This window comes from Fringilla coelebs, assembly GCF_963513975.1.
Source record: "Fringilla coelebs genome assembly, chromosome: Z".
NCBI lineage: Eukaryota > Metazoa > Chordata > Aves > Passeriformes > Fringillidae > Fringilla > Fringilla coelebs.
Genome location: NC_140031.1, coordinates 14,559,329 through 14,578,349, shown reverse-complemented (window position 1 = coordinate 14,578,349; position 19,021 = coordinate 14,559,329). Strand labels below are relative to the sequence as shown.

The 19,021-nt window shown below is 37.5% G+C and overlaps 1 protein-coding gene across 4 annotated transcripts; it reads left to right on the top strand.

Annotated features, from left to right (window-relative positions):
• The first annotated feature begins 42 nt into the window (after positions 1-42).
• On the top strand, positions 43-12,286 carry TMEM267 (transmembrane protein 267). 4 transcript variants are annotated; one of them, XM_084224598.1, is made up of 4 exons: positions 43-146; positions 2,141-2,311; positions 3,865-4,251; positions 10,231-12,286. In XM_084224598.1, exons 3-4 carry the CDS (start codon positions 3,928-3,930, stop codon positions 10,564-10,566), a joined length of 660 nt encoding a protein of 219 aa, XP_084080724.1. In that variant the 5' UTR covers positions 43-146; positions 2,141-2,311; positions 3,865-3,927; the 3' UTR covers positions 10,567-12,286. The 4 variants fall into 4 exon arrangements, with proteins under 4 accessions (XP_084080724.1, XP_084080721.1, XP_084080723.1 ...); XM_084224595.1 differs by having other exon boundaries at positions 2,141-2,326; XM_084224597.1 differs by lacking the exon at positions 43-146 and adding an exon at positions 1,592-1,645 and having other exon boundaries at positions 2,141-2,326.
• Positions 12,287-19,021: the final 6,735 nt, after the last annotated feature.

The following is a 19,021-nucleotide window of genomic DNA, read 5'->3' as shown; positions in this document are numbered from 1 at the left end:
CCTGCTCCGCGGCCACGCATGCTTCCTGACCGGCTCCCCGGGGCGCTTTCCAGCCGGCTGCCTGCGGGCTTCCAGCCCGCTTGGGCCGGGATCGGGCTGGCCCAGCCCCATGGGCTGAAGGGCGGATGGCGGCGGCCGCGCTCCAGGTGGGCTCCGGGCGGGCGGGGCGGGCGGCGGCGCCCCGGGGCCCGCGCCTCCCCTCACGGCCCCGCCGGTCTCGGGGTTACAGGTTAATTTCCTGCTTGGCTTAATTTAGTTTGTTCTTCAGGTGAAATCCTGCCGATTCCTTCTGGGCTTTTGCCTTCTCCAGCCCCAAAAATGCGTTATATGTGGCCCAAAAATGTTTGCTGGATCGCTGCAATGATGCGTTGTAATTATCTGGCCCAAAAATATTTGCGTGATTACTCCAATAATGCGTTGTAATTATCTGACCCAAAAATGCTGCCACTGTCAGCTCTTCACAGATAGTTTTAGCTGGGATCTCCTTTTCCACGAGAGTGTACGCTAAAGGTTTCAGCTGGTCTCTTAATTCTGCTTCATGCAGTTTTTAACATAAATTAACATCCAATATCAAGTAAAGAGGGTGTTAGGAGATTATGGCATTGTAAGGATTGCAAGTCTTTTAACTTCATGTTTAGAATGCATAATTCTATTAGTTGGCAGGGTGTAGTTTGGTTGTAGGTTGGACTAGATGATCTCAGATGTCTTGCCCAACCTAATTGATTCTGTGATTCTGTAACTTCATGCATTAAATTCCTATATGTATTTGCGTATCTGATAGCGTCATGCAAAACTGGGGCAAAAATTATGCAGGGCAATATTTCTAAGTGGTAATTTTAGCCATTTGATTTTTTGTTTTAATTGCACGCCATAGCCTCTTAGCTATTTTCCCGAAAGGTATTTATAGTTTTGATCTAAATAACAACTTGTGACAGTAATTTACAGTGTTAACTGTGTGTTCATTAAAATTATTTCGGTAATTTCCTTAAATTAAAGTAAGCATATCTACAAAATTCCATTTTGAGACTGTAGATGGAGATTATGCTCAGTGCTTTATCTCATGTAAAAATGTCATGAGAAAGAACAACTCAAAGCTGGGTTACTCTATCAGCTGTTATGTTTTATGTAAAACCAACCTAGAACTTTGCTTCAGGATGTTAAGTGTACTGACCACACAGAGATCTATAAACATTTTTGTGTGAATTGTTCCCCATTTTTCTGTTTTAGCAAGAATGTAAGCTACACAACTGCTTTCTGAGATTTATTGGCTGGAAAAATCTACATTTTATTGTGATATTTTGTAAAGAGCCTGAAAAGCATCATTTTTCAGGGAGAAAAAATGTTCTAGTTGTACATTAAAATTTATAATTTCAGGTATTAATTTGGTTGACCAGAGTTTTGCTTTTTGTGGTCTGATTTCCCTCTTGATCTGCAGAATAATTCTGGGAAATTCTGTTGTACCTGGGAATGTGAGTTGATTTTTACATTGGCGGCCCTCATTTTTGTCTCAAAAGGAAGTGAAGCAGATGGTTTAAAAAGAGCAGTTGGACATGGCTCTTGACTGTGGTGAACCTGAAGCCAGTTTTGCATCCTGTTCTTCATTCTGGCTCAGGGAACGCATGCTAATACCACCCATAGCACAAGCGTAAGCCTAACACAGAACTGACGCAGACCTCTGTTGCTATATGAATTTCTAGGTCTCTCTTTACCTATTCCAGGGTCACTAAGTGATGGGGTGAAATTTAAAAAGAGATCCCTGGATGGGACTCAATAAACGTTTCATTAGGTGGTAATCTTCTAGGCACGAGAAGAAATCTATGAAAATGGATTGCTCTGTCTGTTAAAATGCAGTTATGTAGAAGACTGGACTCGTTTTTGGTTTTGTGTTTTATTATTTTTTAGATCCTATCATGTTCTGGATTTATTTCTGTTCTTCTCTTGGTTTACGTTTTTTTCTGCTTTCTTTTACAGAGCTTCAAAGCTTAGCTGAAGTTGCTTTTACCTTAATTTTATTAATTAATTAATTAATTAAATAAATATATGTTTATTCTTTCTGGATTTTTTTACTGTTGTTCATGTTTCCTGTATGCTGTTTTGCCTGATATCGGTGCTTACTGGTGCCTGGTTTGTTTTTATTTAGGATGGAACAAGTGGTGTTTGGTATTTCCTCCACTGGACTGGGCTGACTGGATTCAGAAAGCACAGAGGCTCAACACTGAGGCATGGACCATAGATATTGCCTACTGGAGTAAAGCACCTGCAGTGGGAAAAAAAAAATGTTCTCCTAGTCCCAGGGGATTACTGATTACTGGTGAGCTTTTTAAAGGTATGTTGCTACATCACCTCTTCACAGACTGGATTCTTACACAACCTTTATGGTAATTTTAAATGAAATCCAATCTGATATGATGGCCATATAGAATTAACATCTGTGAAGAGACTGCCATTTTTTTCCTTATCAATAAGTAATCAAAATCAATGGAATTTATTCAGCAATGTCCTGTGTACCATAAGGTTGCCCACCAGAAAACAGCACTTCCATAGTTTCAAGAAGGACTTTGTGTCTACACATTCATTCAGAAGAGGTACAGTCATGGTTAACCGACTCTAAACTTGACCCACTTTTTTATCTCTGTGCAAAGTCCATGTATTATTCATGCTTTCTTCTCTTTTACTTTTTTTAATGTTTTCTAAATAAAATGATTCAGTGGGCTTTTTCTTTTCCTACAGAGAGTGCCGGTAGTTCTGTCTTGTGGATAATTCTACAACAGGCAGGCATGTACATAATCTGGAACAAACATCTATATCTTGTGAGATTTACAGTATGTTTAAAATCATAAATTGTTATGTGTCAGCTTAGGAAGTCTAATACACTCAATAAGGTCCTTCAAAATAAGAATTTACCTCACAAAGAAGGGTTGTCAAGATTTAATGTATTGCACAAAAATGGTGAATTGATGGGAAGTATCCATTTTTAGGCAGGATGTAGGCTTTAAAACTGTGGTCTGTGTGTATAGCTTCCCAAAAAAGACTTGCATAACAGCTGGGAGAGTTAGAACTTCACTTGCAAAAAGAGGAATTATGAAGATAAGGTGGCAGACGGTAGATAAGTCCTAAAAGTAACAGCCAGCTTCTCTGCTGGAGCACAAGCCGAGGAAAAGCTTAGGTAGTTTTACTCTGTAAAGAGATGATTTTGATTACTTTGCATGACTAAATGGTTGTTGTCTTTGTGTTTATTATAAATAATGAATATATTTTTTATAAATAATGAAGATATTTTAGTGGGTTTGGTTTTCTTAAGGTTTATTCTACATTCCAGTCTCCAAATTAAACTTGACATTGCTCAGGAAGGGGTACCAGGGGAGTGCCACATATGTTAACAAAGAATGTAAATTAAAGCAGTGGTATGGATTATAGATGGAAATCTCAATCTCAGTTTTAACAGTTGTTTTATAGAGAAAGCTGGGATTTTGAGCATCGGTAAAAATCTTCCAAACAGAATCTTCTTTTGTTATTATTGTGTAAAGTATTTAATGGGATTAAATTATGTATTTAAGGTAAGAAGGAATCTTGAAACACAGAGATGTTTCAGGTTATTTTGGAATATTTAAGATTTCAGTGAGTGGAATTAGAGCTCTCCATGTTACTTGTGCTGGTTCTAAGTAAAAAAGGGCCAGTGTTTTAATTCAAAGCTATAGTGTTCTAGTCAATAAACTAATTGAAATAAAAAAATTCCATGGGAATGTTAAATGCAAACAGTGAAATTGGGGTCTTAATGACCGGTTATAGCTGTGGTGACAAATGTTTTGTGCAAATGGATTTTCTTTCTTTAATAGTTTCCTTTCTGATCTCTGACATTTACAGAAGAACTGACGATACAAAGACAATGCACAGTGTGTGTCCTGATGACATTTTGTGTGCTGCAGCATGGTTCTTGTCATGGCATCTGAGACTGAAAAGGCCCACGCTCTTCTCCAGACTTTCAGCACAGCGTCAGTTCTTTCCAGTCTAGGTTTGGGGATATTCTGCTTTGTAGCAGACAGACTCCTGCAGTTTTCTTTCATTCAGCAAAATGACTGGCTCCGAGCCTTATCTGATAATGCAGTGCATGCTATACTGGGGATGTGGTCCTGGGCGATAGTGATTGGACTCAGGAAGAAAAGTGACTTCACTGAGGTCACCCTGGCTGGCTTCCTTGCCTCTGTCATTGATGTGGACCACTTCTTTCTTGCTGGATCGCTGTCACTGAAGGTAAGTCAATAGATCAGTAATTTGTTAATTTATCACTGTTCACATTACTGTTCTTCTACCATGTCCTAGACAAAAAAAGTTCCATTGATAATTTAATTACATTTCATAGCTATACAGGAGTTATGTTTTTATGCAGTTGTTACAATTTTAAAAGCCATTAAAATATGTTCCATGTAGTGTTTAGTTTCTGCTACTTAGAAAGGAAAAAAAGTTTTGCATGCTATTCTACATGTATCACATAGTTGCTTTGTTATCCAGCTTTAGGAGTTAAGTGCTGCCATGCACACTTTTGTGGATGAAGTGGATTATTGCACCTCTCTTTACAGTAAGGGTTAGAAGTACCTGAAATGTGGTGTAGAAATATCTGAAACATAAATGATAGAGCTTCTGTTTAATTTAATTCAGTCATTATGAGTAGTACATTTGTTTTAGCCAGCCCTAATTATTTCTTCCATGAACAAGCTATGTGTTAGTTGTCACCCTTAAAAAGTCAGTTTGAGTTGAGATTTAAATATTATTCATTGGAGAAAAAAGAAAAAAAATAGTAGGAGGTAAGCATCAGCTTATTAATAAATGTAAAAAGGTGAATTGGCTCCTGTTAAGCAGTGAATGGATCATCATCTATTTGCAGAACTGCTTGAACTGCTTGTTAGGACAGAGTTTCTCAATAGCATTACTACTGCCAGATTATGGCACTCTTTTCCAGTAGCTTTCCTCCTCTAGTTTGCTCATAGTACTATTAAGTTCATAGGGAATAGCTAGCTGTTCATAGGAAAATAGGTAAAAAGTAGGGAGGGAGGGAGGGAGGAAGGAAGGAACCCCTGTTTTTCTATATTCATGTAAGTAAAGAAGAACAATGGCTTACCAATTTCTAAAAAATATTTAAGTGACAGCTAAGTGCAAGAGGCAAATATTGCTTTTAATTGAGATGTAAAAATCAGACTTACAATGGAAAAATAGTTTCTGTTTATGTACAGTATCACTATTTATTGTAGAAAAAAGATTCTTCTTATTTGTGCTTTTGGTCAGTTTTCCCCTCTTGGCTTTACCAGTGCTGAGGGGAAAGGGAAGAACTGGGCCCCCAACCTGCTGCCACATTCCCAGTGCAGTCCAGGATACCACTGACCGCCATCTTGCCACATGGACAGTCAGGCTCCAGCATGTCCTGGTGCCTGGCATCATTCTTCCATAAGTAATCTCTTCTTCTCCCCTTTTCTGTACTTCTTGCATGTAGAAATGCTGTGTAATTACAAAACTATGTAAAGAAATGGAAAGTTAGCTTGGTTGATTAATGGATCACATAATGTTATTACTAAATTAACAATATGGAATAGAATTTAAATCTCTAATTAGTCTCATCTGTTTTTTCTTATTTTAAAGTCATTGAATGCAAGTAAATAAATGGCTAGCTATTAGAAAGTGTTAAAATTTTATTGCTGCTTTTTCATGCATTTGAGATGATTACCAGTATTTTTCTTAATTACGACCACTAGATGTCACACTTCACCGATGTCAGTTTGAGAAATTGACTGTTGAATTGTGTTGTGGAACTGGGGGGTGACTTGCCACTTGGTAGTGAGGCAAGGTTAAATATGCTTACACCTTCCTTGATGGGGAATGTTTGTGTAGCCTAGCCTATCCCTACTATGTGAAACCATGTAAATTTTTGTAATTTTGTGACCTAATTTCTTCCCGTGTTGTTTCAGCAGATATCCTAAGCAGATAGCAGTTAATTTTCTAATTGTTGATGACAGTTAGATCTAGTTCTCTTGTCCTTTAAGGTTTATTTTTGCAAAAGACAGGTGATTTCTGTGATCTCCCCCAAAATATTTTTCTAATCAGAAACACAAAACATTTCAGGTAGAATCATAGCCCTTTTAGTAGCCAAATGTATTTAGCTGAGGTAAGGAGAAGACGAGATACGCGAAGACTTTTTCAAAGTGATTTGCCTACCAACTCATTTGCTTTCCATTTGTTAACTTGGCTAATAAAGGAAATAATGCGGTGTAGGTCTCTTGACTCTTAGAGCAAAAGCATCATTACAACTTGCAAAGCCCCTATGCTTTGCAAAGACTATCCTCTCAACTAAATAACTTTCAAACAAATTCATGTTTTCTAAACCTCAGACTATTTTTCTCCTCTCCTACCTATTGCTTTTTTGCCTAAATTACCTCTAAAGGGTCCTGTCCAAAACCATGAGTAGTATTTTAGGTGAGACTTCATTTGAGCCAAACACTCTAGTTTAATTCCTTTCAATGTCAGAAAAGTACAATGCTTCTGTCCTTAAAAAAAAGAATTATAATTTCTTACAGGTTTTGTCTTCTTACACTGCCATCAGAGTCCCTTTGGTTTGTGATGTAATATAATCCCTATAAACTTTTCTTCTGTGTGCTGTCTGGCCAGCTAGATGAGATTGTAATATGTAATTTTTTTTTCCCTTGGCTTTATGATGTGCCTGTCAGTTTCTTGGCATAATTTCAGGCTGTCACCTATATAATTTATCACTTCACGGGATACTTTTTTACTAGATATTTTGTAGTTACAGTCCCATTCTTTGTCTTTAAATTGCATGGTTGAGAGTAACTGCTTTAAGATGCTAACATGTTTACTGCTTTTGCAACACATTACTAAATAACTAATAAAGCTAATAACTAATAAAAAGTCTAATTAACCAACCACACCACTATTACTAATTTGTACCAATAGTATATTTCACGTTACTGTACACAATCACCAGTAAAGCTCATCATCATCATCACTTTTAAATCTGATGACGAGTTATTTTTTCTGGGCAAACACTTCTGTGCAGCACAAGGCGGTACTGCCTTCTACCTCCAATTGCTACCTTCACACTACTCTAGTCACCTACTTCTGTTCCTGCTGACGCCACTCAGCACTTGGGTTGTTTGGCCATTGGTCTGTTTTTCATGGTCATCATTATTTTTCTGGAGTTTTCAGGGTAAACAGTCACCTGTGGTATTTGTATGTTTGCTCTGATAAATACTTGTGTACCAAGTACCATGTGATCTGACCTTTTGCCCACATTATTTTTGCAACGAGGATGAAGTCTACAATGACTCCACTACTTGGAATTTGTAGTTCTTTGCGCTCCATGTGGTTTTTACTGTGCACACAAGTACAGGAGAACCTGTCTCGCTGACTACTCCAAAGGTGGTAGTTCCTGCAGCCTGTTGTCAGTCAGGAGTGCTGGTATGACATGATGAGCTGCTCCCAGACTCCACCAGGATTGTAGCCCAGATACTCATGTTGCAGAACAGACATGCAGAAATTGCTGTCTTGTGCTAGAGACAGCACCAAATTCTGGAAGTGTAGAACATGCAGTGGGTGGCAAACATACATAACACTGGCACTGCTGGGAAATGTGTCACCCCTGACTGACCTGGGCTGTACAGGAGCATTTCTGGAACTGGAGAATAAGCTTTGCACAACCAAATTGATGTAGCATTGAATATGTTACTATACTGCTAATATTACTACTATATGTTACATTGTATATGTTACTATGAACTAAAGACTTCAGGCTTCACAAGGGCTGAACCGCAGAATATCAGTGAGGGGGCATCTGTTATTACATAACATCCATGGTGTTACCATGAGCATTAAAGCAGATAATTTGCATGGGTTCTCCTGCATGCAATTATTGTATCCTGTCTCCAGCTGCTCATTGTAGTGAGAGAGGCTGGAGGAGCAGCAACTGCAAGATCATCTTGCATCTGATTGCATATGTAGGCAAATGGAAAAGGTCATTTGTAAATAAATTCTGTTGGCAACTTTTTCCAGGAGGTCTAAGGCAGAAAAGAGGGGTTTTTTGTGTTTTGCAGTGAGGTTTTTTTGTTTTGTTTTGTTTTGTTCTTTGTTGTTGGGGTTTTTTTGTTTTTCGTGGTTTTGGGGGTTTTTTAAGATCTGGTGCTTTCTAAAGGCAAATAAGTTTGCCTGTTAGGAGAAAGAGAGTATAGCAGCTTATATTAGCAAACAGAACTACCTGTCTGTCTCCAGGGCTTGCCAACTCAAGGATGTAAGTGTTCCTTTAGTCACAGAATGTAAAAGAGGAAACAGACTGTTCTCTCAGACCTTGGGCAACAGCATATCAGAAGCTTGATGGCTTGATGATAGTTACAGAATAGGACTTTCTCTTGCTGACATTGAACACTCAGGTTTGCTATATGAACAACCCTGCCATCTGAAATTTATACAAAAAGAATTTAAGCATCACCTTGGTACCAGTACTGATAAACTGTGTAAATAAGTATCATTAAAATTTTCCTTACTCATTGTGTGCTGTTGGCACCTTAACCTTAAAAGGCCAGAGGGAAAAGACTAATTCAGACTTTGTTACTTTGTTTCCAAAGTGCAGAAATAGAGGCCAGATTATCTGTGGAAACATACCACTATTCAGGTTTTTTCAAAATTAAGTGAGTATGTGCCTTTGAGCCTTTTGTTTACAGTAACAAAAATCGGACTCTTTGTAAGGCAGATGATAAACAATTTCACCATCACAAGATTTTTCTGCCTTAATCCATGAACAGTCTGCTTGTGTGAAACAGAACCAAAGCTGAACCAAAGCTGAAGAAAATACACCTTTTGCTCCAAATTAAAGAAATTTGGTCCACAACATTAGAGTTAAAAATTGTTGAGACAGTTTGTGAGCTTTTACATGCCATTACTTGATCAGGAGTCATGGAAAAGCGTGTGGTGGGAAGCTAATAGAGCAAAGCTTTCTGCAGGCCTTTTAAGGTTGGCTATGATTAAAAGCATGAGCTGTTATATTTCAAGGTAGTCTGTAACTTCCCATCTCTAATCAGTTAATAAACTGACTAAGGCTGCATCAAAGTTTCCTTGCAGGGAAGGTAGTGTTCCATGCAGTTATCTAAATTATGCATGAGCTTGATGAACCTTTTCCAAAGTCTCACTGCCAGGCCCTCTTGCTGTTGAACCCTGCAAGGATTAACACAACTGAAGAATGAACAGGTTAGAGATGCTTCTGCACTAGGTGCAGTGAAGGATGTGTTCAACACAGCAAAGATACAATGTTGCCTTACATGTCTGCAGCCTTGTTACAGGATTTCTGAATGCTTACTGACCTGAGAATCTACTTACTTGTCAAATAGTAATCCAAAATACCATTACAGGTTTTTTATTGTGTTTGAATTTGGAGCGAATTTGTAGCTATTGCTACTGAGTACACCCGCAGACTATCTTCTCAAACATGTATATTAAACTGACGTTATTCTTAAAATGGCTAAATCTAATCTCAATAGCTAGACATTCACCTTATTAAAATCAAATATCAGGCTTACGACTGAGTTATTGTTAAACAAGTTGTTGATACAAAAATCCCAGTCACAGATGTTTCAGATCTTTGTTTATGAACTTTGTTTTGCCTGTCCATGAAGAATACTGTCTCAAGGTGATCAAAATACATGTAACTTTGCTCATATTTTTGTCCTATTGAAAAGTATTTTGGTGTTTTAAACACTGCGCAACTAAACCAACTTTACAGGTGACAACTGTAGTAAAATACAGGATGTATTTTTGGGAGTAAATGCCATGAAAGCACATGATTTATTTCAAGTACAACATACTAAATATTTCAAGTGTATTGCATGGTTGTTTTCCTTTTAATTGTCTTGAAATTAAATACATATAATCAGTGCAGCAGATTATACAAGTTCCCGTGTTCCACCTATGTGACAAACTGGATCCCTCATCCCTCTCCCTCCCTGTTTTGCTGATGATAGTACTTAGTAGGATGTATGATTCATATCATACAATAGAGACAGGGCAGCACACAACTCTCATGCATAAAATTGGCTTTAAATTATCTCAATGGAAAAGAATAGTATATTTTTCTTTCTGCTTCCACTTAGTCACCTGACAATGTACCTGTAAACACTTATGGAACTTTTCTTCTCTTGTCACAGTTGTAGCCATTGGCAGTAATATTTTTCTCTTCTGCAGGCTGCTCTGACTCTTCCACGGAGACCACTTCTTCATTGTTCTACTGTGATTCCTGTGGTGGCTCTGACATTAAAGTTTATCATGCAGCTTTTCAGGCTTAAGGACTCATGGTGCTTTCTTCCCTGGATGTTGTTCATATCCTGGACTTCTCATCATGTCCGTGACGGGATTCGTCATGGCCTCTGGATCTGCCCATTTGGAAAAACTCCTCCCTTGCCGTATTGGCTGTATGTGGCAATTACAGCATCTTTACCTCATCTATGTTCATTTATTATGTATTTAACGGGCACTAGAGAATTAATGTCCATAAAACATGGAATCCGCATTGATGTATAGGAATAATGGCTTTTAAAGGTGGTTTGTGCAAGCACTTGAAATGACCTGCCTGTCTGTCACTGAAGGGTTTCCTTGTGTTTCCTACACCTTCTGAATTAGGCATTTTAAGGTTGTGGAGCCAATTACAGCACTTGTGTCAATTTCTTGTGGTCACAGAACCTATTTATTGAATGATAATAATTTTATATCTGTACGTTTCCCTTGTACAGTGTGTGGTCTTCCATGATAGTTCTTGCCTAGCAAGCTGATTATAAAGTACTTAGTTTCTCTCTGTAGTAATTACATTACATTTTACTGTTATGGTGTCATTCATTTGATCACCATTCACTTTGGATTTGTATTCTACCTCTGGAGAATACATTTCATCCAGATAGTATTTGTATAGCACTTTAAAAATGTGAAGTTCTATATAAATGCTAGATATTATTGAGGATTTAATAGTGTCTGGCAATTCTAAAAAAATCCCTGTTAGCCTTTCTAATTTATTGATATGTTAGGAGTCCCGCTGGATTTTTGCATTCAACCATTTTAAAAGAAACACTGCCTCGATTTCACACTGTCTATCCACACCTCTATGAACCTGTAATCACAGAGTGTTTTACTAAATTCTGTATCCCCCTGTAGTTGCTTGGTACTGAATGTGCAGATAATTACTAGCCTCAAAATTAGAAAGGAGTAGACAGATTGGTAGTGGTATTATGGTGTGTTGGCCAATTTGTTAATTTTTAAAAATACAATAATTATGAATACTGTTTAATTTGAGACCAAGGAATTTTAGTAAATATTTAAGAATTGTGTGAAGATTCAGGGAGACACAAGAAAATAAAAATTGCTTATAACACAGGCTTGCTCAAAGACATTACTACTCAGTAAAGCATTTTCCATTAAGTGCAATGTCATCCTCATAAGTGTAAAATAAAATGCATTATTATTATTGTTATTATTATTATACTACAGAAATATAAATTTCCTCATAAAGAAGATCCATAAGGAAAAACGTTATTATGCTGCAGTTTATGAGGTAGTAATTTGCACTATGGACTATTCAGTTTTCATTTATAGACATCTCTCAGAAAGAGTCTCAAATTAAAAGTTGTCTGGTCTTGTCTAACTAGACAAGACTGTCTAGACTTGTGTAGTTTATGATGTACAAGCTGAGAATGTCTATTAATAATTTTAAAATTTTTTATTCACTGCCCATTGAAGAGATGGGGCCTTAACTACTCCAGCTTGTGATGAATAGCTGTCAAAGGGGATCATTTTTATGGAACTGCATGTATAAGGTAGCATGTGTTTAACTTAAGTTACCAAGGGGTATAAGAGTTTACCTGATGTGTACTTTTACATTATATAAAGTATATTAGAATAAAATTTAAAAAAAAAGTTAGGATGCCTGTCGTAATGAGTAGCAGAAGCTTTCTGTGGCTGCAGAATCCGTAAGGCTCTTTGCAGCACTCTATGCTAATCATGGGAAGTGTTGCACCTCTTTAAAATTTTGCCTGTCTGTTCTTCATGTTAGAAATGTATGCCAGCGCAAACTTGCCTGATAGTACAGTGGGCCTGTCTAGCCTTTATTATAAAATAAATAAAAGGTTTCTTTGTTTGAAAGAAGATTGGAAGAGCAAAATATTCCTTAGAGGGTTATCCTCATGCTGTGAATTTCTGTCCTTTAGAGTTTTTCAGAAACGGCATAAGAAATGTGTTGCTTTAGAGCTTCAGATCAAAATTGGCTTTCATCCAAAGGTATGATGGTTTATAAGAGGAGCACTGCTGATTCATTTACTTCTGTCCTGTATTTTAAAGTACAGGCTATGAAATGCCAATAGTGAATAAATTTGTGCAAGGGGTGAACACTGAAACCTGTGTAGAAAATTTCTTGTATTCTTGTTTCATGGTATAAAGTTTGTATAATTTTGTGCTTTATCCAGATTTTTTGCAAAGGGAAATGTATATAGGAACAAGGTGTAGAATTACACTTTCTCACTTTCAGACTGTAGCTGTAGTGTTTCTGGTAACTGTATGTCTACCCACAGTCCTTAAGATCAGTACTGTACTGTTCTAGCTATGTTTAAGGACCTGTTAATGGGTACATATTCAGTAGTTTAAAAGGACATATTTTGATTCTCTTTATGTCTAGATATTTCTATGTGAGCTTTCACAGTAACTTTGTGCTGTATTTCGAAACGCCATTTTTTCTGGCCACGTTCTTACACCAGTTCTACCACAGCAATAGGTGAACCCCACTCAGACACATATTAAGGAAAGTAGCAAGTACTTGGTACCATGACTTCTCTCCCTCCAGACAGACATGGCAGTCTCACACCTCAGCCTGACATTTGGGCAGCTTTCCCTGAGGCCATCAATCTGACACATGGCAAGTACTGCTGTAACTTGTGGGTAGTCAGGGTAAGGTGCAAAGGGAAAATTAGGTATCTGTTTCAGCCAGTGTGTCGTGCGCGGAGTGGGAGCTACAGAGATTATAGAGAAGGCCCCCTGTTGAGTCACGAGGCACAGACAGGACCCTCTTGCTTCCTAAACTCCTCATAGAGGCTTCTGGGTGCAACTGGATCCAGCCTTAGCTCCGGACCCTGTCAGTGGTTTATATTAATGGATTAAATAGGCATTATTGAACCTTTAATCCTTTGTCCCATAGGATTAAGGATGACAAACCAGAGGAATTTATATAAAAATAAATGAGGGTCATTATTAGGCTTATAACTTACTATGATAATGATGAGACTAAAATATCTTAATCAGAATTATTTACTACACAGTATAGGTAGCTATAACTACTAGTCTAGTTAGTTCACTATTTTTGAAGCAATATTGAAGCAATCATATCAAAGGTAGCAAAAGAAATTATGAAGGAAAGATTGATTTTACTCACCCATATTGATGACTGTGGCCAAAGCTCTTTCTCTCAGCTTTGAGGGTTAACCCTGAGGCAAATACCAGCTCAAGGAAGGAATCTCCAGAAAGGGGACTATTGGAAGACTCTCCCCACTCATTAAAAAGTGGGAGTGGGCCCTGTGTTTCCAGGACAGTGGTGTCAGCTCAGCATCTTCAGATAAATTAGTAATACCAGTTGTTTGTTGCTTTATCTGGTACTTTACCAGATCTGCCACAGGTTCACCGTTCTATCAGGAGTGTATAACTCTGGAATTGATGAGTCAGGCTGGTTTCAGCATTATTCAGCACTAAAAGCACCAGGACAGCCCCTTCCTTCATTCACCACTGATAGCTTTGCAAACAGGGCATTATTCCCGCTGTTTTACTGCCATCCAGGCAGAGCATCCTACTACACCTGCTCACCCAAGGCCTTCCTGCTACAGGTGAATTGCCCAGCAATTCCTTACTAGGATTTCATGTGCATTGCAAATTCACTGATGTTTCCAACTATGCATCAATACCATGTCTAGCAAAACCGTAACAAAAATAAACCAAGATACTAAAAATACAATGACTTTGTGCTTTACTGCATGCATTACCACAACAGGTAAATGTAAAATACAAAAAGCATGTGAATTGCACAAAACATGGCTTGCAAAGTCAAGCTAACGATGTTTTGCACAATACATATCGCTAAAATACTAGCTTTTTCAGTGATTCTTTTAATATGCCAATCTAAAAATTTTCCATGTTTTTTCAAGTTGAACTCAAAAAGTAGAACAAAGTGTTGAGGTTTTGTGACTTACTCTGTTAGAACTGTGCTATTTTTTTGGAGAAATAAGATAAAATTTCTCCTAATTGCCTAGTGGCCTTAACAGAATGCGTGAACATGTTTCCTATAACATTGTATTCTACTTTAAAATCTAATCTGTATTTTCACCTGACTGTTGACATCACTTTTTACTACAGTGCAGTGTATGTTATATCATCTGCCCTTAATAAGGTACTGGTAAGTGAATTGTTCATAATTGATCCCATGCCCTAAGGAAAATGATGCTAAGTTTGAATTAAACTGAAGTAATTTTTACAGTACACTACTGATACTGACTTATTATGAGAAGAACATTTCCTCTGCTAATAGAAATGAAGTTCCAGAAAGAGAGAGAAGGGGGTTAAAATTCAGTCTGAAGGAAATGTTAGTACACAGTTAATTTTGGACACATACGCTTTTATTCCATCACTGTCAGTATGAAGCTAGGTGATGAAATGCATCAGAAGAGTTCATGTCTGTTTGTATAACTGAGCCAGTCTAAATTCTGTCAATTATGCAAATTTATTCACGGCAGAAGAAACTTTGTATTCTCAGTGTTACATTGTGAGCTGGTAATTTCGAGCCCACAAACTAGGTTTTGTTTCCCTGCTACAGGCGGACTTGCATTGAAGCAAAAGAAGACCAGTCAAGTTGAAGTACCTTTTTTTTTTCCTAATGCTTTTCCTCAAAATTATAAGCTGGTGCCTTCAGTTCTTTCTTAAAATTTCCCAAATTTTACACCCTCTGCGTTGAATTTTTGAATTTATATTTTCAAATTGTATATTCGAATGCTACATTGTAGAACTCTTTCCTTTTATTTAAGCCTGTTATTTAAAACTGTTTCTTATTAATTAAAGTTAAACGGTACTTGTATTTTTTATATATACATACCTATCTATATATGTTTATGTATATGAATATATATGTATCACACACTGATTCACATACATCTTTTCTTCTATGTTCATTTAATAATTTTGCATTTGTTTAGCTAATTTTGCACTAATTTTTCTGAAATGAGAAGTGTTTGTCTCACTGACTGGGGAAAACCAGATATGCTACAACTTAGCAGAAACATTTTCGTGCAAGGAAATTTTCACATATTGAAAACAAGAAAAGAGATTATACTGTCCTTTTGATGGAAGCATTCAGTAGGTTTCTAGGCAGTTCTTGAAAACAGATTTGTTTAATCAAAACTAATAGACCGAAAACATTTGTCTTAGTAAATATGAGCGAACAATCTGCATGAAATTGGATTTGTTTACTGAAACTGTTGCAGGGATAATCAGCCAAATTGCTGTTGCTATATCCACCACTCCCTTGGCCTAGCAATGTTAGTAATATCCCTGGAGTTTTCCTCATATTTCCAAGGGAATTTAGTCTTACTTTCATCTCATTTTTCCCTGTAAAAATCAAATTGAGCAAGGGCTCCTTGCCTGGTGTGGGGTAATTTCCTTAAACTGCTGTCCAATCATTCACATCAGTTTTTACAAATGAGCCAAAGAAGCTCAGTACAGTAACTGCAAAAGAAATTAAAGGTAGTGGACATAATATTGACATGAGGAATTTATAAGGTAGAATGTTTCTAGTTTCATATTTCCATTCAAATTGCTGATAATCAAAACTACTTCCTGTTTATGTATTATTGCCAGCAATTTAGAAGCAAAGTTTGTGATGACTGCTCTAAAATTTTCAGCTTTTTCGGGGCCAAGAGAATTCTTAAGATTTGAGTAGTAAGGCTTTATGAGCACATTTCCAACAAAATCATCTGTGTCATCTTGTTAATGCAGCTGTATACAATGTGTAGGTACAAACACTCAGTTATTTCCTGGTCTTATTGTGGAAATGTGGTTATGGCTTGGGGAGGTTTGGTACAAAATCCTCTACCTAGCATGACCTTTGAACTCAAGTAACTTTTGTTTCATTAGTCCATGTGGAGATAGATCTTCCCTTCTATTTGATACGTTTTGTTAAAGTTTGAGTGCTTTGCCAGCATCTTTTGTATGCCTTGTACATAAATAAGCAGAGCAGAGGCACTCAGAACTTTAAAAAAGTGTGCACATGATTTATTTTTAATTTTTCCCCATGGTGAAAAATAGTTCCACATACTTTAGCATCATGTATCTTGCATTTAAATATCTATATACATGTTGATCAAATGGTATTTCTAGTAATTTTATATGGCTAGAGAGACACTGTTAGTGTTTCCTGTTCTCTCCTGGTGCTTGACTTAACTCAGGTAGGATGATAAGCATGATACTGCTGCCTCTGTACCAGATTGCTCAACTGGGTGTAGCAAATGTAAGTGGTAGACATCTGTCTAGTAGTAAATAATCATAGAGACCCTTTCTATTCAGTGTGTGACTGCTCAGTCTATTCAGTGGTGCTTAAAATGTGATTTATATCTTCCTAACAGAAATGTATGTTTCTGGTGTACTGAATTGCATTCCCATCATTACAGTTTGTTCTAACTAGATGGTACATGAATACAATTGGGATTGTAGATTAGGCTTGTCTTCCTGTCCTTCATGGGATTTCCCCTTGCTGGAGAAGTAAACTATCTCTTCAAAGACTATTCTATCCAGAGGTTCTTTGATGTATAACATAATAATGTAAATATAAGAAAGTGAAACAACTAGAGGCAGTTCTCAAGAGGCACTGATGCTAATAGTTGCTTCTAGACTGGCATATTTCATTAAAGGGATGACCACCTTTTTAAAATTAATTTTAACTTTTGAAATGCAGATGAGGCATTTATTGTAAATTTAGATAATTTTTTGAACATCTGTCCAAACACAGGAGTGTGTCTTTGAAAAACTTCACAATTTCAGTGAGAATATTTATCATGGCTGAAGTTTTCAGTGATAAGTCTTTGCTTCAGTTTACTATGTGTTCTAGATTCAGTGTATGGGGACTTAAGACTAGGAACATGCAATCTGTTGAAAGTTTGCACCTTCTTCTCCCTTGAAACTTGACACAGAAGAGGGTCTGTTTAACTTTCCTAAAGTAGAGCTTGTATTAGGTAGTCTTGCTCTTGGTAGAGAAAAGCTGGCCACCCGATACTGTCATAATGTGTATTTATTGCAGTTAGAAACACCTGTTAATGCTCTGCACTACCAGGGAGGTGTGGGCTGTATTTGCTGCTGCCATCTGCAGACTCAGTGCAAAGAACGGTGCTGCAGTGTTAGTTAAGGGAAACAAACCGTGGTATGTGCTGTATGGGGCTCCACACTCCAGTGGTTTCTGTGAGTGTTAAAAGAAAATAATTTGTTTAGCTTCTGTTACAAAGAAAATGAGTTTCAAAAAAAGAGGGTTTTTCCCCCCCATGAATTTTAGCCACTGAGAGTCCTGTTGAATGACCAAATTTCTTGAACACTCATTTCAGATAAGAAAACCAGTTTGGCAAGGACTTGATTTACAAGTAAGTATATTCCTGCTGTCTGTTTCAAAGTGAGGAATGTTGGTAGATTTCTGTAGTTCTCTGTTGCCTGGATTAGCTTTGCAGAAAAGGATGTGTTTTCTTAGTTACCAAGTGTGAGCATTTCCCCTCTTTTTAGTGAGCAGATAGAAATCTTTGAAAGTTTTGAGGACAACTCCTTTTGCCTTTGGCACATATGCACAAGCATTCCGCTGTCACGGTTATGAAAGGTATTCAACAAAAGATGGAAAATGCCTTGGCCTAGGCATGCACTGAATACTTAATCAGAATGTGTCTAAACTGCTCACATAACACACTCGAGGTGAATCTCCTCTGCGAGAAAGTAACTGATAGTGTGAGAAAGTCTATTGGGAAACAAATAATTGAAGACAGAATTGCTTTGCTTTGGCTTTTTTCTTCACCCAGTTGTTCTACCTCCCTGCCTTGCAGCAGGACAGGCCTTTGAGTGGGCTTGTTCTCATTGCTACACAGGGTGCACATACACCAAGCTTATTTGAAAGGGGGAAGGTTTCAAATGCACAGGTGAAGGTGAGTTTCCTGATGGTGGCAGAATGCTCTGTTGCTCAGTTGGTGGTAGGTGATACCAAGAGGGGGTGGGGGAAGTACCTCTCAAAAGGATTACCATTGATTGAAGGTAGATAAAAAATTATTTCCCTGGCTCTGGTGATATTTCAAGGAACCTGGCAGGAGTTACTTTACTGCTGGAGGTAGAAGCTTTGCATTTCAGCCGAGATTCCATACTGACGTCATGACATCTACAGAAGTAATAAACACTGATGTTCTCAGTGTAATGAGAACAGCTTCTACTAAAATTTTCCAAGTTTGTGCTATATCTAGATTTGAAAAAAAAAAAAAGGCAACAGAATACTTTGTGTTGGAGATATTGTTTGAAAACCTGCACATCCTGCCATGTTTACAAAGGGTGTTTGCTGATTCTGCTTCCTTTCTATCCCAAAGTTAACCATACTTGCCAACCTTTAGCTGCTTCACACAGAAGGAAAGAACTTGTAGAGTTAAATACAGAAGAAAATCTGGTTTACCAGTGTTCTGAAGGCTTTTTGCTAGGGTTTCAAAGTCAAAACAGTTGAGCAGAGGTGTTATGGGGCATACAGAAAATACATTTCAATGCTACTGAATGTTTTATTCCTTCATACTTTATAGAAATAAAACTTCACTGCCACTTGTTTTCTTTCCTCCAGTCCATGGCTAGTCCTTTCTGTGCTCTATCTCCATGAGTCTCCTGGTGGTAGCATTTCAAATTTGTCTCCAATATGCTTCGTAAGAATTACCCAATCTCACTAGGTCCCTGATTAGTT